This window comes from Cucurbita moschata, unplaced genomic scaffold (genome assembly GCF_002738365.1).
Source record: "Cucurbita moschata cultivar Rifu unplaced genomic scaffold, Cmos_1.0 Cmo_Scf00004, whole genome shotgun sequence".
Lineage (NCBI taxonomy): Eukaryota > Viridiplantae > Streptophyta > Magnoliopsida > Cucurbitales > Cucurbitaceae > Cucurbita > Cucurbita moschata.
The window spans coordinates 5140575-5161696 of NW_019268520.1; the positions used below are offsets into that span (position 1 = coordinate 5140575).

The 21122-nt window shown below is 37.9% G+C and overlaps 4 protein-coding genes and 1 long non-coding RNA gene across 7 annotated transcripts; 4 read left to right on the forward strand and 1 right to left on the reverse strand.

Annotated features, from left to right (window-relative positions):
- The first annotated feature begins 1810 nt into the window (after positions 1 to 1810).
- LOC111442420 (protein EMSY-LIKE 1-like) lies at positions 1811 to 5442 on the forward strand. 3 transcript variants are annotated; one of them, XM_023079831.1, is made up of 10 exons: positions 1811 to 2192; positions 2797 to 2996; positions 3083 to 3192; positions 3284 to 3404; positions 3601 to 3789; positions 3871 to 3939; positions 4427 to 4666; positions 4746 to 4814; positions 4885 to 4948; positions 5355 to 5437. In XM_023079831.1, the coding sequence occupies exons 1-10, from the start codon at positions 2165 to 2167 to the stop codon at positions 5381 to 5383; spliced, it is 1119 nt and encodes a 372-aa protein (XP_022935599.1). In that variant the 5' UTR covers positions 1811 to 2164; the 3' UTR covers positions 5384 to 5437. The 3 variants fall into 3 exon arrangements, with proteins under 3 accessions (XP_022935599.1, XP_022935597.1, XP_022935598.1); XM_023079829.1 differs by having other exon boundaries at positions 3601 to 3939; positions 5358 to 5442; XM_023079830.1 differs by having other exon boundaries at positions 3601 to 3939; positions 4427 to 4651.
- On the reverse strand, positions 5377 to 7955 carry LOC111442421. The gene is made up of 2 exons (XR_002710294.1): positions 7599 to 7955; positions 5377 to 5718 (listed from the first exon to the last, which is right to left on the reverse strand). It is a non-coding gene; the product is annotated as an uncharacterized LOC111442421 (long non-coding RNA).
- Positions 7956 to 8399: 444 nt separating this feature from the next.
- Positions 8400 to 11471, forward strand: LOC111441341 (zinc finger CCCH domain-containing protein 14-like). The gene is made up of 3 exons (XM_023078288.1): positions 8400 to 8694; positions 9152 to 9212; positions 10573 to 11471. The coding sequence occupies exons 1-3, from the start codon at positions 8622 to 8624 to the stop codon at positions 11324 to 11326; spliced, it is 888 nt and encodes a 295-aa protein (XP_022934056.1). The 5' UTR covers positions 8400 to 8621; the 3' UTR covers positions 11327 to 11471.
- A 1537-nt stretch (positions 11472 to 13008) lies between these two features.
- Positions 13009 to 16250, forward strand: LOC111441899 (delta(12)-fatty-acid desaturase FAD2-like). Its single transcript, XM_023079091.1, has 2 exons — positions 13009 to 13170; positions 14791 to 16250. Exon 2 carries the CDS (start codon positions 14808 to 14810, stop codon positions 15957 to 15959), a length of 1152 nt encoding a protein of 383 aa, XP_022934859.1. The 5' UTR covers positions 13009 to 13170; positions 14791 to 14807; the 3' UTR covers positions 15960 to 16250.
- A 4260-nt stretch (positions 16251 to 20510) lies between these two features.
- On the forward strand, positions 20511 to 21116 carry LOC111442255 (VQ motif-containing protein 25-like). The gene has a single exon (XM_023079574.1). It carries the CDS (start codon positions 20590 to 20592, stop codon positions 21094 to 21096), a length of 507 nt encoding a protein of 168 aa, XP_022935342.1. The 5' UTR covers positions 20511 to 20589; the 3' UTR covers positions 21097 to 21116.
- The last annotated feature ends 6 nt before the right edge of the window (positions 21117 to 21122 follow it).

Consider the following 21122-nt stretch of genomic DNA (forward strand, 5'->3'; position numbering starts at 1 on the left):
TGTCCTCTCTTGTATTATGACACATAATGCACTTACATGTCGGATCTCACGTTGGTCAGAGAGAGAAATGAAGTATTCGTTAAACGTCTGGAAACATCTCCTAAGAATATACGTTTTAAAATTGTGAGGCTAACAGCAGTGCGTAATGGGTCAAAACACACAATATTTGCTAACAGTGGACTTGAGCTGTTACAAATGGTATAAGAGTCTGTCACTGGGCGGTGTACGAGGACACTGGGTACCAAAGGGGAATGGATTGTGAAATCCCACATTAGTTTGAAAGTGGGTCTTAAAGAGGGATGGATTATGAGATCCTACATTGATTGGAGAGTAGAACGAAACATTGTTTATAAGGGTGTGGAAACTTTTCTTTAACAGACATGTTTTAAAACGGTAAGGTTGACGGCGATACGTAATGAGCTATGGTAACGGTTCATATGTTTGGGATTGCTCTCATTCAGATATAGTAACGGTTCGTTTACCTTTACTCGAGTGTCACATGTCCACTGTGATTCGTTACATGTTCGGGAAAGGAAACGAGAAAAGGTGTGAAGTTGAATGAGAAAATCTTTGTCTAATGTATGATTCGACATTAATAATTGAAATATTTTAGAAATATGATTAGAAGCATGTGAGTGCTGAATTGACTAATACTGTTCTTTCTGACTCACTTACATTGAGCTTTGCAAATTGAGTACTAAATTATCAAATAATATATAAACATTATATTCTCATGTGACTCACCACGTGAAATTCAAATCAAAGCACGTGCCATTACATGTTCTTTCCCATTGCCTTGTTATTTCCAAAGATATCAAATATGATATTGCTTTTATTCTTCTTCTAGGGTTTTTTGTTTGGCCAACGTTACCCAAAACATAACTATGTGGGTTTTGTCGTACGGTATTCTCCCGACGTTGATGTAACAGCCCAAGTCAGTCTACTACTAATAGAAATTGACTGCTTTTGACCCATTATGTATTGTCATTAGTATCACGAGAGAGGTTTCTATATACTTATAAGGAATGCTTCGTTCTGGGCCTCTCTTATCGATGTGAAATCTCACAATTCATCCTCCTTAGGGGTCTAATATCTTGACTAACACACCATCCAATGTCTAGCTCTGGTACCACTACTAACAAATATTGTCCGTTTTGGCCCATTACGTATTGTCGTCAGCCTCACGATTTTTAAAACGCGTCTGTTAGGGAGAGGTTCCACACCCCTGTAAAAAAAACGCGTCGTCAGCCTCATAATTATGTTTTTATATTCTAATGGGTTTCGTCTCTTCAGTTGATGTAACAGCCCAAAGTCAGTCTACTACTAACAGATATTGACTGCTTTTGACCCGTCCGGGAGAGGTTTCCACACCCTTATAAGGAATGTTTCGTTCCCGGCCTCTCCAATCGATGTGGAATCTCACAATCCACCTCCCTTAGGGGTTTAATGTCCTAACTAACACACCATTCAGTGTTTAGCTCTGATACCATTACAACCCAAGTCTACCGTTAACAAATGTTGTCCGTTTTGATCCATTACATATCGATGTCAGTTTCACGATGTTTAAAACGCGTATGTTAAGGAGAGATTCCACCCTTATAAATAAAAAAAATGTAAAATGTTCATCGGGCGAAGAGTCTCAAATTTTGTAACACACGAATATATAAGAGGTATATGATACGGATAATGTAATGTTCTGAGATTTAATTTAATTTTTTATTGAAATTATTTATTTTAAATGAAATGCACTATATATAGCCAAAAATTTGAATTTGTTTTGTATTTTACATGCGCATTTTTTGTTGTTGAATGTTGTTTGGAGCTCTGGGGGCGTTTCGCGTTATTTTTGCAGACGCGGTTTTCGTATTCATTGGGGACGAAGACGACACCTCTCTTCTACACATAATCAAGCGCCAGTCAACATTCAGTTCTTCCTCCGAACTCTGTTTTATCTTTCTTTATCTTCTTTGATCGATTTCTTTTCTTGTTTTTTCTTACCCATTTCCCCTTTTGATTCTTGACTCTAGCAGTTCTTATCTATTGATCAAGATCCCGCGTTCTCCCGCGTTTAATCCAGTTTTCAGCTTCTTCTTTGTCGATAATCCATTTTGAACACTTTCTGCGGTCGTCCTCTTCCAATCTTTCCAGGCTCTTCTCATTGATCATGGACTATGAAGCCTGCGACAGTAGCGGTAGGTTGAAATGATTTGGATTTTGTTGTATTGGAATATGAGTTCTTTCAAATTTAATTTGGCGGGTTTTCTTTGCGCGTGGTGGGACTCTTTATTTTCGTCGAGGGCTTGAAAATAGGTTTCGGTTTTTTTGGTGTTTTAACGGAAATTGGGGTTTGGTCACTTCCATCAAATGAAGGTTTAATCGCGTTTTACCCTTTGTTTTTGAGTTATGAGTATTATCTTTTCCGTTATTTAGGTTTAGTTTTTGCATTCATTCGAGAAATTTTTAGACTATCGTGCTCGATCATGGTGGATACCCTTTGTTGCTTGATTGGCAAGCCAAGTTATTGTCTCTTCGGTTCCCTTTTCTCGAGGGCGTAAGTTATTCCATTTAGGACTGGGAAGATTTAGGATTTTCTGGATTATGAGTTCCTTCAATGCCCTTTTCGGTTGAATTGTTCCTTACATAAAGTATACATGATGGGGATTTCATCATTATAAACAGTTTATAGGAACCCGGAGGATGTTATCAGAATTCTATCGTGTTAATGGGGGAAATGATGAGTTAATCTATGTATAACATTGTTTAGAATCATGTATCCTGCATATGAAATAACTGCAGGTACTGATGATGATCGTCCATCATCACATCATAACAGAGTTTCTAGAGGAGGTCACATATCTGGAAGGGGGACGTCTGTTTTGAGTTCTTTTCCATATTCTAGAGTGCATGATATGGAGACCCGGATTCATCATCTCGAAAAAGAAGCTTACAGCTCTGTACTGCGTGCGTTAAAAGCCCAAGGGGATGCCATTACCTGGGTGTGTTCATCCTTTTCAAGTTTGCTAGTGCATATTTCATCTTTATTGGTTTGCATTAACTGAGGTTTATAATCTATGTTTGACAGGATAAAGAAAGCTTGCTAACAGAGCTTAGGAAAGAATTGAGAGTATCAGATGATGAACACAGAGAGTTGATCGCTAGCGTTAATTCCGATGATATCATCCGTGAGATTAGGTTAGAATGTTTCTCAAGCAATAGAATTTTAATCGATTTTCGGATGTATCTTTCTTCAACTCTATTGTATTATGTTTTGAGATGGTACAAGGGAGTGGAGACAGGCAGGTGGGCACCAAATCGTGAGTCGCATTTCGTCCCTGCCAGTTCATGATGTTGTTCCTAGTCCAACTGTTTCGGCATCCCGTAAGAAGCAGAAAACAAGTAAATTGGTATCACTACTCTTGCCGGTTTCCATATGTTGATTCTGCATTCTAAACCATGTTTTTTTGTTGTATCAAAGGGCCTTTTTGGCAACAACATATAAAACATGGTTGTCTCTAGTTTTCTGATTATTTAAGGTTTCTTCGTTTTTTATCTTATTAGAGTACATCATTGACTGGTTTTTCATATATGGAACCAATGCAGTACTCTTCTTCGGTTCCTGCTGGAAGCAGACAGTTAAATAATCGTAGTTCTTCTGGGGCTTTTCTGGCAAACGGATCTGCTGAAGCTCCAACATATGATGAGACTTTCATTGGAAGGAAAGTGTGGACCAGGTGGCCCGACGACAACAACTTCTACGAGGCTGTCATAAGAAATTACGATCCTGTTAAGGCATGTCTTAGTCGCAAAAAATTGCTTCAAGCGTTTTTGAACCATTTCGGGAACAATATTTTCTTATGCCTTTTTCTTCAGGACAAGCATGTCTTGGTTTATGATGCAAACACATCACGAGAGACGTGGGAATGCGTTGATATTAAAGAGGTATGTTTGAGTATTGCTTTCTTTTTTGTGCCGAAGTATTTCTCTGAATCCTTCGGGTTGTTAGGGTCTACGGGGTGACAGTTATAGAATATGTTGACAAATTTAGGAAATGCACAAGAATCAACGGGATTCAGTACATTCTTTTGAAAATTAATGCCATTTTCTGTCATTTTTAGAAAGTGTTAGTATTCAGGAAGTGTATTGGGTGCACGAACCATGAAACATGTTGGTCGCTGCCAAGGATGTGTTGTTGAGTTCTTGAAAAACATGTAGAATTCTTGGAATTATCTCCTTCATATATAGAATTCTCTCCTTCCCGTAGTCATTTGCTTGAGTTCTTGGAATCTTTTATATAATTTGTAGAAGCTTGGTGGCTGCTAAGGATGTTTTGTTGTTGGCATAAGGATTGCTTGATGGTGACATTTTGGTGTGGTTGGGTTGTGAAGTCCAATCGTGTGCAGCGACTGAAATCTCCTGATAACTGCAGATCCCGCCCGAGGATATTCAATGGGATAGGGAGGATCTAAGAATGACTCATCGAGGAGGCCATAGTGGCCGTGTGTTTAGAAGAACGCAAAGCTCGGGTGGTTTTGCTCCTGGTGCTGGCAGGGGGAGAGGACGCTCAATGAGCCAATCCAGAAAGGAAATTTCTGCATCACAAAATAGTGTTGGAAGGAAAGTGGTGGATGATATTGAATTACTTAATACAGAGGTATTAGTAAAGGAGGTAAGTGTATATGTATTGAAAATAGATTGGATAAAAACTCAAACAGTGATATCCATTTGGTGATTTTGAACACCGACAGGTCGAGAAAGTTTTCAACTCAAGTAATCCCGATCCCGTGGAGCTCGAAAAGGCAAAGAAAGTGCTTAAAGTATGGTTCTTATCATGCTTTTCCCATTCCTTTTTTCTCTGGTAAATCGTGTTCTGTATTCGACTTGCAGGATCAAGAGATGGCACTTGTGGATGCAATTTCTAGACTGGCTTATACATCTGATGGTGAAAGTGGTAATAAATATATGTGTACATGATGTCAGTATCTCTACATTCTGTTGTATATCTCATTTCTTCTTCCTCTTTTGGTAGAAAATAATCATTTAAATGTGTTTGTATGAGGATTTTTCTTAATGCCCGTGTGTATTTCCCCTCTTCTACAAAATAATAGCAGGAATTTCCTCTTTTTTTTTTCACATACTGATATCGAATGTTAAACGTTCTTGTGGAAGAAACAAATAGAGATAAACGAAACTCGGATTACAGCACGACAGGGACTCGAGCAAATTCGTTTAATATTTTCCTCTGTATTGTATTCATGATTCTACCAAATTAGAGAAACTGGAGATAATTCGTTTACCGATTGTTGAATTCAGCCAAATGGATGTTTATATCTAATCGTCTTTGTTTTAATGCACAGCAGAAAGGGAAGCAGCCAAACGTGCATGATCAATTAGTTGACAAAAACAACGATACTTGAGCTACCAAGTGCCAGTGCCAAATCTGTATAGAATTGTACCAAAATTATCCTATGTTAGTGGATCAAATTCTTTTGTTTTTTTGTTTTTTTTTTTAATGTTTTCTCTTCCAGTGAAGGGGAGGGATTGCCTGTTCTTGTAGATATCTATGGCACTAGATGGGATAGGGTAAACAACATAGTGAAGATTTAGCACTCTGTAGCTTGTAATTGCATTAATGGCTTCATTTCCGGCTACATTACTCTGAATTCTTTCCAATTCTCTTTTGCTGGTGTGTCAATATTTGTGTTCGTCAATCCAGCGAAACTGCAGGCCAAAGTAAAATGAATCAGTAAAATAATTTTAAGTGTGGGGAAATGAATTGGGTTAGGCAAAGAATTTGAGTTGCCCTTGTATATATGCAACTTGAAACATATCAGGGATCGTGGGTTTTCTATCTAGATCAAATTCAATATGATAATTAGAGCAAATCAAACAAGAACATTGAATCTTCCAGCTCTAGGAAACGCTTCTAATGAATCAAAATTGCAGAAAAGTGAATAAGTTAATAGGATTAAGGACAACCCGCTAACTGTGAGATCCCACCTCGGTTAGAGAGTGGAACTAAGCATTTCTTGTAAGAGGGTGGAAAGCTCTCTCTAATAGACGCATTTTAAAATCGTGAGGTTGACAACAATACGTAACAGGTCAAAGTAGACAATATCTGCTAGCGGTGGATTTGAATTGTTACAAATGGTATCAGAGTCAGACACCGATCAATGTGCCAGCGAGGACGCTGGGCCCTAAAGGGGTGGATTGTGAGATCCTACATCGGTTGGAGAGGGGAACAAAGCATTCCTTATAAAAGGGTGTCCACCTCTCCCCAGTAGACGCGTTTTAAAACTATGAGGCTCATGGTGATACGTAACGGGTCAAATTGGACAATATCTGCTAGCGGTGAGCTTGAACTGTTACACTAACATGCTCGAAATTCAGATCATGACACCCCCTTTTCTAAGGTTTCCATCTAATGTCTTTTGCTAATTTGTCAGCCATACCCTCCCTCCTCCAAAATTGGAACTGATAAACGAGAATGAAAGGGGCAAGTGAACAATGACGATATATCAGGAAAACTATTCATACGAACTATAAGAGCAAGTATGTGTTATTAGTTTTGTCCTTAGAAATAGAAAACTGACATAAAAAAGCAGCTCCTAACCAGCTGCTTAATTACAGTCAAAATTCAAGCTTTATATAGTTGTCTTTACCAGTCTTCTAACTTGTAGCAAGAGAACATCGAACACAATAGCTAACAGAACATTAATCCAATAATCCAAACACAAATCCTAGTTTCCAATTTGAAATGTAAATCTAGATTCCAAGAAAGTTGTCACATTAATCCAATAATCCAAAGACAAAAAAGTCCTAGATTCCGATTCGAAATGTAAATCCAGATTCCGAGAAAAGTTGTCCCTACTAACGGAGGAGAGATCACCGTCCGAACGACTCTTCAACGGACTCGTAGAATCCAGAACTCAATTGAAAAGCATAGGGCGGAACCTAGGAACAGATAACACCATAAAAGAATTCAAATCCTTAGAAAATTATACCTCTATTTTCATCAAAGAGGGGGTGTTCTTCCCAACTCTAATGAACTGAGACTCGAGTATTTCATAAACCAAAAACATTGTTTATGAATATACCAACAGAAGATCAATCCTCCTCCACCTACACCTTGATACCCCTCCATTGCCATTTTGTTCTTCAGTTTCCTATTGCTATGATAAGAAAGTATCATACTCCAATCTGGCAGATCTTCATTAAAATATGGAAGATTTGGAGAATCCCGCAGAGTACTTCAAGAATTGTAATTACAACAAAAGCACTTACGACTACAGCCAGTAATTTATTATCAGATGCATGGATTATAAAGTTTCAACAGATTGAATATGATCTCAGTCAAAGAAATCAAGTTCATATCAAATAGAACACACCCAAATCCAAAAGATGGAGTACCAAAACAACAAACGATTACCGCCGATCGGAGCCGACACTAGAGAACACAACGATAAGGCATAGAAAAACAGGAGGTACCATCTCGAGCTACCATCAAGTCAAAGACCACTCAAATCCAGTTGAAGGGGCAAAATCAATATTCAAGACATACAAACACGTACCAAAAGATTCACGAAAATGGGGAAACAAACCTGCAAATTAACCTACCAACCAAAAACGCGAGTGGCGGAAATTTTCCAGGGGAGACTTCCGTGAAGAGTCATCTAATCGTGGTGGAATAACAGAGCACAAAACGAGAGACTAACGGGATGATATTGCCGCCATGCATCTCATATGGATCGCGGCAGCTGATTAGCGATAACCGATGAATCGACCATGAAAACGCCTGAAGATCCAAACCCAAAAACCATGGTTGTAGATTGAAATTGTGCGTTACTTGATCCAAATCCCATCTTCCTAATTAAACAGAAATCACGACGAAAAGTTAAACCAATGTTGAAGGAGAGAGCGATTGGGGAAAGAGAGGAAATGTCGATGTTTTATTCGGAACCGATCCTTCAGGGTTGGTCGACATGTCGTTTTTAATCTTCAAATCAACCGCAGTTAAATGACAGTTAAAATACCCTAAAACGATCCTACGAGATGTGACTAGTCGTCAATTCTCTTTACTCGGGTTATATACTATCAAAGTCGTCGTTGGTATCTACTCGCTTTTAGCTTATAATATTTATTTATTTGAAATTGTCTTCAACGTATTTTCTCGCTCACGTTTTCTAAAACATTTCTCTCAAACGTGATTCAGGGGTCGAGCACACGTCGATATTGTTCGCGAAGTGCGAATCCGTTAGATCAGAACCGATATCGAACCATCACTGTCCAGCTATCGCAAGAGTGCAATTGTCACAGTGGCAATCAGTTTAAATAAAAAAAAAAAATAATGATAAATAATAAATTACGTGGCATTAATTTCAATTCCAATTTTGCTGCCTAATATTTTCCCACCGAAACGATCCAACTCTCCCTCCATGTTCCAAAACCCTTCCCTCTGTATAGAGTTGGAGTTAGGGTTTACGACCACTTTTTTCGTTTCCTTGATTTGTATCTCTTTTTTTGTAGCCTTTAGGTCTTTAATCTTATCGTTTTAGTTGTATTCTTTGGTTTTTCTTTTCGAGTTCGTTCGGTTTGTTGTGGATCTCGATCAGGCTTTGTTAGCAATGGATTACCGCAAGAGAGAGAAGCCCGAAGTTGGTTTAAATGCCAATGGCGGCTTCAAAAAGTCCAAGCAAGGTTTGTTCCTCCTTCCCTTGCTCGTTTATTTCGCATTTCGAGTACTTTTTGAAATTCTGTATTACGTTGTGTTGTTTCCGTGAAAATTTATGTATCGTGGAGGTGGCAGTCTGTTCAAGTTTAGGTTCGAAGTCGAGTACTAGGAAATCGTTGGCGGACATTTGAATTTCGCTTTTTTTGTTTTTTGTTTTTTTTTTTTTAACATTGACAAACTTTTAAATGCATAAATTGTTTGTTTGCCCAACTGAAGAAGATTGTATAACTTTGGAAGCCACCCCACCTGATTGAGGTCACCTGATTATGTGTATATAGAGACATCAAAATCTTATATGAGCATATTAAATCTTAAGAAGTTAATCCTTGGTTAAGAGTTCATTAACTGTTTGACATTTTAGAGTCATTACATTAGAATCTAGGATAAGGGACTGAGAAAACCGTAATAAATTTTTTGTAACAGAAATGGAGTACTTATCAACTGGTGTAGCAAGCAAATCAAAGCCATGCACCAAATTTTACAGGTTCAAATCTTCACTCATCTAAATAATTACTTGGAAACTTATCTTATCCTTTTCTGAATCTTTATAAATTTTTGAAAGTAATTTTCATTTTACAAGACCCAGTTCAATAATCTTGCTCATGAAATAGGCAAATGGCATACAGATTAAATCTATGGTCCTGTCTAACTATTAACAAATTTTCTATTTAAGCAATAAAGATTTAACTACTTTCTAGAGTATGGTTCTGTGATGGTATTTTGTACGTAAACTGTGAAAATGATGATAGTTTCTTCAGCTTATGCTGGACTAGTACAATTTTTCTCGTACATCTTTTTGGTAAGTCTATGTCATGATGTCGTCACAAATACTTGGTTAGCAGGATTTACGTCGTGATTTTTATGTTAACCTAGAAATCGATCACTGATCCAATTTGAGTACTTCCACAGGATAGACCTCAACAGAAAACTGAAGAGTAACGGCAACAAGTGATTGAGTTCAGTAGTTCCTCATATAAAATTATTGACTCTAGAGATATAGTAATATGGAGAAGACTAAATTGTTTGCTTGTTTGAGTAATAGCAATGAGATTCCCCTCCTCGATACTCAATCAAATCCTCTTTTTTGAGGATTGAATGCATCCATTCAATATCAATGAACCTAGAAAAGAGAATTGAGGGCGAATGAGCGAAGCCTCTCGACCGATAAGGAGAGGGGAGAGGATAGAATAGTCGATTTATACAGAATGGTAAAGGGGGTCACTAGAGCAATTATGATCTGGAAGTTGATCCGGGGCAAATGTTCGGATCTATTACTTTTTAATTTATACTTCTATTTTTCTAATATATACTTATATATAGGGTAGGGGGGCGGATGTAGCCAAGTGGATCAAGGCAGCAGAGTGTTATGGCTAGTGCTTTGGGAGGTGTTAATTACTAAAACATCTAGAGTGGCACTTTTTAATTGTACCTATATTTGTGTATCCTCTCAAATTTATTGGAATCAGTTTCTCAAACCGTGTACGAGACATTGAATGAATATTCTTCTCTCTAATCTAAATTATTCTTGATAAACCCAGCTTGTGATATTTCAGAATCTCTGTTTGCATATCATTTGTGTTTCTTTCTTAGTGTTTTTGATTTGATGTGGATGGACTTGAAGAAATTTCTGCCCTGTTTTGATCGAGTAGATTTATTTTGAATGTGAAGCTAAACCTTGGAAATGTGTTTTGTAGACTTCTCATTTGCATTATTTTGTGGAATTGATGTCAAAGGCTATCAATTTGCAAAGCATGAAATCAGTTCTGACATCTTATATATGTGGAGAAGATCAATGTTTTCAATGTAAATGCCTTTCATTCTGATATTTTCCATTGTGGTTTCAGCACTACGGGCTGCCAATTTGGTGAAGGATGCCATTTCCTGCATTATGTTCCTGGCGGTTACAACGCTGTCGCGCAAATGATGAACCTAGAACCTGCTCCTTCAGCACCTAGAAATATGGCAGCGCCCCATCCAATGTCCAATGGCTCAACCACACAGGATGCTAAAACTCGTATGTGCAACAAGTATAACTCTACTGAAGGCTGCAAATTTGGTGACAAGTGTCATTTTGCTCACGGAGAATGGGAACTTGGAAGGCCTTCAGCTCCATCTCACGAAGATCCTCGGGCCACAGGATACTTTCCAAGCCGTTTACCTAGTAGGATGAACGCAGCTCCAGCAGGCCCCGCAGCCAGCTTTGGTGCCTCAGCCACGGCAAAGATCAGTGTTGATGCTTCCCTTGCTGGAGCCATTATAGGGAAGGGTGGTGTTAATTCCAAGCAGATTTGTCGTCAAACAGGAGCCAAACTTTCCATCAGGGATCATGAATCAGATCCCAACCTCAGAAACATTGAACTTGAGGGGACATTTGATCAGATTAAGGAAGCAAGTGCAATGGTGAGGGAGCTAATTGCGACGGTTTCGATGGCAGGCCCTTCAAAAGCAGCTACCAGAACAACAGGCGGCCCGGCTGCTCCGGCAGGTAGCAATTATAAGACAAAACTTTGTGACAATTTTGGGAAAGGGTCTTGCACATTTGGAGAGAGATGCCACTTTGCGCATGGTTCTGCCGAGCTGCGCAAATCTGGTGCGTGAAGAAATCCATTTTTCTTGTATTATTAGAATAGAAAGATGGAGTTGTGTCTCTGTTCTTGAATTATGTATCAAGAGGGCAATGCAACCGAGTGGAAATTGACAGTTTTTATGGTTTAGAGAAGTCGACTAAGTTTTGTTGGTCCCATCCTTTCCTCCCTTTACCTGATTTCCTTGCATGCTTTCACATTTCGCCATTAGGTTGCCGTGTCGTGTCGTGTCAATTGCATTTAAAACCATCTTCTTCTAAACTTAATATAAAAGTATGTTTTGTTATGGATTTAATTATATATCAAAAAAATTATAAATATATATATTGCTACTAATATATATTGCTACTATCATTTATTACCCTACGCGGTACCTTCAATAAATGAAAAAATAAATAAACATTTTATCTAACAACCAAATCTATTTTTTCTCCAATTATAATAAAATGGAAAAGCAATAAATAATTTCCAAAAAAAAAAAAAAAAGCAAGAAAAATAGACATTTGTAAACCTTTTATTGAGCTGTGGCTTCGGTCTTTTCCATGCCAGCTTTTGCAGCGGCGCCGACGTTGGCGGCCGATTCCTCCACCGACTCCGCCGCGCTTCTTCCCGACTGCATTACTTTATTATTATTGACGTTTTTTTGACCTCCAATATTTTCCGTACAAAATAACGCCGTTCCGAGAAACGGGGATAACTGCTACTCTTAAATAGAGTTGGGGAGCGCTATGCTTCGCGGCACGTGTCACAATCAAGACGCCACGTGTAGCGCGCATGGCCAGGTGGATTTGAGAGGTGTGGCAATTGGGATCAGGGAATGCTCCACCTATTGGTTCATGGTCTGAATAACCCAACTCGAACCGGTTGGGTTCGAGTTTTTGGTTAAGTTCAATTCCTTGTGCCCCGTAATTAAGTGTGTTTACACTTAATTTAATATATGCCTCCCTATTTAATCCGTTTAATTTATTCATTAATTAATACCTCGTTAATTTTGTATATTTATTTAAAAAAAGAAAAATATATGTTTGGGACAAAACAAGATAATAACAATAATTAAAAAAAAAAAAGTTACTTGATAGAGATGACAAATTCATTTGAAGTGGACATATAATGTTTGTTTTGGAAATGAGTTTGGATTTGAGTGAAATCGGGTTGCCTAAATTTTAAATAACAAATTAATTTAATTTAACGTATTAAAATTTAATTAAATACAAGGTCTCATGTCAAATTTGTGTCGGAAATATTAAAAAAAATGTTGGGATAATTAATTGAATTTCAGGCAATATTTTGTCAAGTTATTTATTACTCCCAAATGTGGAGAGATATTTAATTTAATTTTTTTTTTTAATTTTAATTCTTTTAACTAAATTTCAAATTCTTTTTAAAGATTCGAAAAAAAGAAAAAAAGAAAAAAGAAAAGAAAATTCACGTGGCGTAAAATTCGAGCCGTGAGATATTTTCGATCCCCCAGATACAATCTTCACCGTCAAACCGTCACAAGCAAGACACTTCCCAATTGGACGGTGGAGATCGTTGGGTATTTCCGTTCACAGGCAATGGCAGAGACGAAATAGCCAACGAAAGATAAGAAACCAATGATAGGACGACACGTAAGCACAAGTTGGGAATGACCGGGCCCACAGACATAGTGCCATTTTTTTGCTTAAATACCAGTGGCTCATTTTCCCCGGAAGTGCCTCCAAGGAATTCAGAGAGATTATAAAAGAAATAAGGCTCCCTGCCGGCTATTTGAAGGCGGCCCCCAAGTTCTCCAGAGAGAGAGAGAGAGATTGTGAGAGCGGAGAGTGCGAGGCTCTCTGAAACTTCGGTCCTCTTCTTCTTCCTCCTCTCTTTCAGGTATTGTTCCCCTTGCCATTCTGTTTCATAGTTTTTCTTTGATTTTCCATGCTCTTTCTCTTCTTTTGTTTTCTGTCAATGTGAGTGACGTTTTTGTAGTTTTTTTGGATTGTTTTTCCATTAATGTCGTTGTAAGGCGTAGATCTGGGCTAGGATTTAGATTATTGTTCATTGAGGTGTCGTATGGTTTTGATTTTACACTGAACAGAGATTATAGTGTCTGCTGTGCTTAGATAGTTAGTTTTTTAGTCTCTCGCAGAGTTTGTGTTCAGGGATGAAAAGGACGCTGAGATTTGTGACTGATGAGAGTTGGTCCTTTGGTATTTAGCTTTGCATGGTTTCGATCGGGGGTATCTGGATTTGGCGTTTGTCTGCAATGGCTAATCTGTTGTGTATTTAAGTTTGTGGTGTTGAAGATTTGTCAATTTCTGGGAAAACTGGAAACTCGTTTCGTTTTTTCTTCTTTGTACAGATTTATTCATCGGTTTGTCGATCTGCGACGTCTCATTTTGTACTTCAGATGAGCTTTTTTAAAGAGAAGAAAGTGTGGATGTCTTTCCCGATTAGATATCCTTGAAACCGTGCCTGTAGAAATATATATTTTATTTATTTATTTATTTTCATTTATGATTCTAATGCCTCTACGAAGCTTGGTCCATGTGACAAAGGTGTATTTGTGGTTTCCCAATCTTTGTTCTCGAGTCAATTAGGGTAGGCGCCGTTTTGGTTTTTGCTTCTGTATCATTCACTATTGTTTTCTGTGTTCTAAGAACGGGAAAAATAGCTACTGTCCTACAGTGTGTTGAGTAACAATCTGACCGTCTTTTCTGACGAATTCTTTTTTATATGTAGTTTTATAATGTGATTAGGTGAACTTAATTTGTTTTGATTAATAAATTTTGAAGTAAACATAAAAAAAAACGATTAAACAAACGCATTTTTAGTGAATGTTTATTTAATTATATAAGTCCCCATCAGTCCTGATATTTCCTAGATGGCTAATAAATCCAGAGCTCTTGATAAGTATATTTCGAAGAAGACAATTATCCCCCACCCTCTTTTTCTTTACCTTTTTCATTTCAGTTTGAAACGTTTCTCACTTTTTGTACTTCTTTGAAAAAAAAAATGGGTGTCTAAAAATATCGAAATCAACGTGCATTGGGTTCCCTTCGAAACTCCATGACCGGAAATTGAATAATCCCTCCGCTTACGGCATCAGAGAGCTGGAATTGGTCTTTTTAAACCTCAACATCAATTTAATTTAGTTTGATGATAAGTTGCTTTTCTTCTTTTCATTTTAAATGTTTGGTAGTCATTTAGTTTGTATATTCAACAATATACAGCCATTCCTCCTACGTAAATGTGATGGTGACAGCTTGTTAGCGCTCTTCCAGGCGTTCTTCATGAACTTACCACTTGAGCTCTTGCCTTAAGTTTCCCCCCCCAATTTTCTGATAGGCGTACGTTGAATTATTAGGTTAGCATTGAATTTGTGTATTTATGAATCTGTTTAGCAATATATGTGCCACAGCCTGGTGCTTTGACTCGTGTATTTATGGAACAGAAACTGTTTAATGAGACTATTTTTTCAATCCCCTCATCTTGTTTTTCTTGTTTCAGGACGATATCCTTGAAAAATGGGTGCTGGAGGTCGAATGTCCTCTCCTTCCTCCATCAAGAAGTCAGATTCCGACCACTTGAAGCGAGTCCCATCTACGAAACCCCCATTCACTCTTGGTGAGCTCAAAAAAGCCATTCCCCCACATTGCTTTCATCGTTCTGTCCTCCGCTCATTCTCCTATGTCGTTTATGACCTTACCCTGGCGTCCATCTTCTATTACATTGCAACCACCTATTTCCAAAACCTCCCTAACCTCTTATTTTATCCAGCCTGGGCTTTGTACTGGGCCGCCCAAGGCTGCGTCCTTACTGGCGTATGGGTCCTTGCCCACGAGTGTGGCCACCACGCCTTCAGTGATTACCAATGGCTCGATGACACCGTTGGCCTCATCCTCCACTCTTTTCTCATGGTCCCCTACTTCTCTTGGAAGTACAGCCACCGCAGACACCATTCCAACACCGGTTCTCTTGAGCGAGATGAAGTCTTTGTCCCTAAAAAGAAATCCGCTCTCAAATGGTACTCCCCATACCTCAACAACCCACTCGGCCGAGTCCTCACCCTCACCATCACACTGGTCCTAGGCTGGCCTCTGTACTTGGCCTTCAACGTCTCTGGCCGACCCTACGACCGTTTTGCCTGCCACTACGACCCATACGGCCCAATCTACACCGACCGTGAGAGGTTGCAGATATTCATTTCGGATGCTGGGCTGCTTGCCGTCTCCTACGGTCTCTACCGCCTTGTTCTGGCTAAAGGCCTTGCGTGGGTGGTCTGTGTTTACGGAGTGCCACTGCTAATTGTGAACGGCTTCCTTGTCCTAATCACATACCTTCAGCACACTCACCCCGCATTGCCCCACTACGATTCATCAGAATGGGACTGGCTTAGAGGCGCTTTGGCAACAGTGGACAGGGACTATGGCATCTTGAACAAGGTGTTCCATAACATAACCGACACTCATGTGGCCCATCATTTGGTGTCCACAATGCCACATTACCATGCCATGGAAGCAACCAAGGCAATCAAGCCAATCTTGGGTGAGTACTATCACTTTGATGGGACTCCATTCGTGAAGGCAATGTGGAGAGAGGCAAAGGAATGCATTTACGTGGAGCCTGATGAAGGTGAGAAGACTAAAGGCGTTTTCTGGTACAATAACAAGTTTTAAATTGTTCGTGGAAGAAGAAGAAGACCTTTTCTCCGTCCTGGTTCTGCTCACTTGAGAAAAATCTGTTCGTTTTGTACTTCGTTATGGATGTTAGCTTCTGTTATGCGTAATTAAGTTTACCGCTGCCAAACTGCCAACCCTGTCTGCATTAGGTCAGTCGAGCTATCTTGGTTGGTTTGCTTTGTACTGTCTGTTCGGTTCTAGATTACAATAAACTACTAGGTATGCCAATGCTCAACGATGAACCTTCCTTTAACATATTAATGCATGTGGTTGTGTTTTGTAAGACTATACATCTGTCTTATCATCTATGCGAACATAGTTCAGTAGCTAAAGCACGTCACAAGGCGAACATAGTTCAGTAGCTAAAGCACGTCACAAGGCGAACATAGTTCAGTAGCTAAAGCACGTCACAAGGCGAACATAGTTCAGTAGCTAAAGCACGTCGCAAGGCGAACATAGTTCAGCAGCTAAAGCACGTCGCAAGGCGAACATAGTTCAGCAGCTAAAGCACGTCGCAAGGCGAACATAGTTCAGCAGCTAAAGCACGTCGCAAGGCGAACATAGTTCAGCAGCTAAAGCACGTCGCAAGGCGAACATAGTTCAGCAGCTAAAGCACGTCGCAAGGCGAACATAGTTCAGCAGCTAAAGCACGTCGCAAGGCGAACATAGTTCAGCAGCTAAAGCACGTCACAAGGCGAACATAGTTCAGCAGCTAAAGCACGTCACAAGGCGAACATAGTTCAGTAGCTAAAGCACGTCACAAGGCGAACATAGTTCAGCAGCTAAAGCACGTCGCAAGGCGAACATAGTTCAGTAGCTAAAGCACGTCGCAAGGCGAACATAGTTCAGCAGCTAAAGCACGTCGCAAGGCGAACATAGTTCAGCAGCTAAAGCACGTCGCAAGGCGAACATAGTTCAGCAGCTAAAGCACGTCGCAAGGCGAACATAGTTCAGCAGCTAAAGCACGTCGCAAGGCGAACATAGTTCAGCAGCTAAAGCACGTCGCAAGGCGAACATAGTTCAGCAGCTAAAGCACGTCGCAAGGCGAACATAGTTCAGCAGCTAAAGCACGTCGCAAGGCGAACATAGTTCAGCAGCTAAAGCACGTCGCAAGGCGAACATAGTTCAGCAGCTAAAGCACGCCACCGACAAATATAACGTAACAGCATAAAGATGAAAAAAAAAAAGACTTGGACAAAAGAGGATCATATACACAAAGGGAATAAAGAAAACCACAAATGCTTTAGAAAATGACTTCCAATACTTCCGACCAACCAGTCCTTTTGTCTTCTTAGCATTCATTACTCTTTTCATGATTGCATTAATTTGAAAATAATATATTTTTTTCCATCCACAAATTATGCATAAATTTGACAAAATTATATCTATTTTGAGATGTGACGGATCATAATATTGAAAAAACAATATCTATTTTTGCAGTTCTTTTTCTTCTTATTTTTATTTAAAATTTTGTGAATTATGTGGGCCCAAAGCATTGCAGGCCCAGAAGCCTTAAAACAGTGTTTGGGCCGACCTCCTTAAATTGAGCCCACATGGGTTTTTAATATGTCTTCCGACAAATTTACGTTTCATATTTTGTATCAAATTTATATATAACTTTTATTTGGTCGACAGGGGATGGGATTAAATTAATGAAATTAATGAATTGATTAGTTCAATAATTTTATCTTAGGTTTTCAATTGACCAATAGAAACCATTTTTTCATTAATTAATGAATTTAATTTTGTTAGTGTTGGGGGTGGTTTAATCATAAAGATATTTGACTTCAAATGTCAAAGTCTTCTTTTTATATCAACTTGTGTTAACCCTTAATCATATGTTTACCATATTATATTACAAATATTAATTAAAACCTTGGTCAACCAAACTAGCTAATGTGTGATTTAATTTGGATAACCCTTCCACGGAATTTTGAGTCGGCAATCGATTGATTTTGGGTATTGGTTGAAATACGTAGAGGTATCTACGGAGTGGGTACGGTGAAGTCTTCTCCGTCTTCAATTGTCATTTCCACAAAATTATTTAGTTATTTTATTGGATATTAGGATGACGATTCCTCGCTGGAATCAATTTATGAGTATATGTTGAGACAATATAAGAAAGTGGAGGAGCATGTGGGAAAGACAAGAAAAAACGGGAATTGTTTTGAATATAAAAACGACCATTTGTTCTCGGTTAAGGGCGCCTCTTTGTTTCATGTTGAATTTCATTGAATTTGTTGAGAATTATTGGGAGAGAAGTCCCCACGTGTTTGTCTTATATTGACAAATAAAAGAAATTATCATGAATTTATAAGTAAGGAATACATCTTCATCGATACGAGACTTTTTCTTTTTTTTTTTATTTCTTTTTATTCACTCATTTTTACTCGGATTTGTGAATTATATAATAATTATAATTATAATAAATTTATTATAATTGATTATTCTTTGTCATCGTGTAGTTGACTCATTGGTGGAGAAAGGAAAGAAAAAAAAAGGCAAGTGGGGGAAAAGCCAGCAAGGCAGATAAGGGAATAGCGCGTGAAGCACAGACGCGTAGACCGAGAGTAGAGAAGAGTAGATAGTAGAGAGTAGAGAGTAGGTAGGGCGCCACGTCAGGAGAGGGCATTGGGCATGGTTTCCGCCAAGGGGACACCCACGTTTCGGTCATGGCCGTTACGATTCGGACTCAGGCCCGGCCCACATTCGCACGAGACTCGTGTGCTCTCTCTCTCTGATGACGTGTCAGAACCCACGTCATCTCTGATCCTCACCGTCACTTTCACGTGCGGATCCGACGGTTTCAACCTCCTCACACGGAGGACCCTCCCCTCTCCTTCAACTTCTCTGCCCGTAGCCGGCTCTCAAAGTACAGTTGTAAAATTGATTTTTTAAAAAAAATTTAAATAAATAATTTCTCTAATTGTTTTTGTTTTTCTTTTTTTATTATTCTCTTCTTCTTTTTTAATTATTCTCTTCTCTCTCTCTAAAATATATTTTATTTTAGTGATTTAATTATAATATAGAATCTCTCTCTAAATTCATTTATATATAAACTTTAAAATGGAAAATGGTTAAATAATCAATATGGTTTCTATATTTAAAAAATAAATTAATTTGAAGCTTAGGTTTTAATTTTTGTTTTCTATAATTTTAAATAAAGAATAAGATAATTTTAACGATAATATTATTATTTTGAGATCAATGGTATATAAATGGTAATTAAATCGGATTAAAAAGGGTAAAATAGGAATAAAAAAAGGGAGGAGATTTGAATAATATATTATTGGGATATTGTAGAGAGAGATACGGTTTCTAATTTGGTTTATGGAGGCCAAGTCACATTCTCTATTTTTGTTCATTTATATATATATATATATAAATTTACTTAAACGCCCCTTTACCAACTTCTTTACGCGGATTCTTTCCTAATAATTAAATAATAATAATAATGAAATTTTAAAAATAAAGGAAAAAAAAATAACTACCCTACTAAACAATAACATATACAGAAGTGGAATATCACTAACCTTTATTGTTTAAAAATAATAATTAAAATTGGCTAATTTACCATTTTAGCCCCTTTATTCTTTAAATTTTCATTTAGGTCCTTGTATAATTTTAAAAAGTAACTGGTTATAAATTTTTGCACAAACCTTTTGATTTCAAGAATTTTATTACGTTTAATATTGTGATATAGAAAAATAAAAATAATAAATAAATAATTCACTTTTGAAAAATATAAAAGATTAAATATAGGGACTTTGATAGATATTATTTTAAAAGTACGAGCTTAAATTAAAAATATAATATTAAATTTTTATTTCTCTTTTATAAAGCGAAATTTTATATTGTTATAGAAAAAAAAATTAATTTGCTTACAGATATTGTCATCAATATTAGCCAGATGTATTAATAAAAGGGACGATTAAGATTTTTTTTCGAATTCAACTAGGATTTAATGGTACTGACATATTAATAACGATTTATTAATATTTTATTTAATTTGTCCCTTGACTAAAAAAAAAAGTGCCTCTTGCCATAGACGACTTTCTATAAGTGTATAATATCACGTTTACTCAATTTGCCATTATATTATATAGTTTTTTAATTTTTATTTCAACTGTTAATATCAACAAAAGTATTGATATTATAATGACGTCGATAATACACAAAGACAAATGCGTGCAAAAAAATTATATCTACAAAATAATTATTTCAATTTTAAAAGATTTCTAATTTAAATATTATTTTAGTATATCTTATTTTTTTCAATTTATAAATTTATTAGAGTACACGAACATAAGATTATTTTTTTGTTTAGTCCTCGAACTTTTATGTTTATATCAAATAAGTCCTTAAATTTTGGTTATTTATTTAATGAGTGTTTTAAATTTTTATAAATGTTTTTAACATATTTTGAAAAAATTTCAGAAATTGATTGCGAAATACCATTTCTACCCCTTGTCTCCCTTTTTCACTGTTTTCTCTCTCTATAAATTCCGGTTCTCTCTCTCTTGATTTCTGTTCAACCGAACGCATTCTCTCTCAACCTTTTGTCAGATCAGATTCTCTCCCAACAAAAAACAAAATTCATTATTACAGCTTCGATTTTTCTCTGTAAATGGAGGCGATTATGAAGAAACGGGCTCTGTTGCAGAACTCAGCGCGCCCGGCGGCGATGGCGGTGCACGCAGCTTCACACGCCATTTCGAAGCCCAAACCGAAGATTCGTATCATTCACATCTTCGCACCGGAGATTATTAAAACCGACGTCGCTAATTTCCGCGAGCTCGTTCAGAGACTGACTGGAAAGCCGGCGACGGCGGAGGAGAAGATTGTTCCGCCTCAAATTCCTCCGGTAGCAGTGGCGGATATTGCGACGGCGTTTGATCATCGGAAGTCGGAGATGGGCGGCGGGGAGTGTCGGAGAGTGAAGACGGAAGATCGGGAAGAGGAGGAGGAGGAGGAGGAGGAAGAAGAAGAAGAAGAAGAGGCGTTGAGCGACGTCGTTGGGTTGTGGAACGACGTCGTTGGGTTCGAAGGGTTTATTGAAGAATTGGGTGAAATTCCGCTTCTTCCTTCTGCTCACCAAATAATGCATGGTTTTGAAGAAACTCAATTTGCTTGATTTTTTTTTTTTTTTTTTAATTTGCT

Bases quoted from the DNA above. Each gene is read 5' to 3' on its own strand.
- LOC111441899 (XM_023079091.1), top strand. From the start codon at position 14,808: ATGGGTGCTGGAGGTCGAATGTCCTCTCCTTCCTCCATCAAGAAGTCA.
- LOC111442255 (XM_023079574.1), top strand. From the start codon at position 20,590: ATGGAGGCGATTATGAAGAAACGGGCTCTGTTGCAGAACTCAGCGCGC.
- LOC111442420 (XM_023079829.1), top strand. From the start codon at position 2,165: ATGGACTATGAAGCCTGCGACAGTAGCG. The intron at 2,193-2,796 runs GTAGGTTGAAAT...AAATAACTGCAG, and splicing joins TGAAGCCTGCGACAGTAGCG to GTACTGATGATGATCGTCCA. The intron at 4,949-5,357 runs GTAATAAATATA...AATGCACAGCAG, and splicing joins TACATCTGATGGTGAAAGTG to AAAGGGAAGCAGCCAAACGT.
- LOC111441341 (XM_023078288.1), top strand. From the start codon at position 8,622: ATGGATTACCGCAAGAGAGAGAAGCCCGAAGTTGGTTTAAATGCCAAT. The intron at 8,695-9,151 runs GTTTGTTCCTCC...TTTTTGTAACAG, and splicing joins CTTCAAAAAGTCCAAGCAAG to AAATGGAGTACTTATCAACT. The intron at 9,213-10,572 runs GTTCAAATCTTC...TTGTGGTTTCAG, and splicing joins CCATGCACCAAATTTTACAG to CACTACGGGCTGCCAATTTG.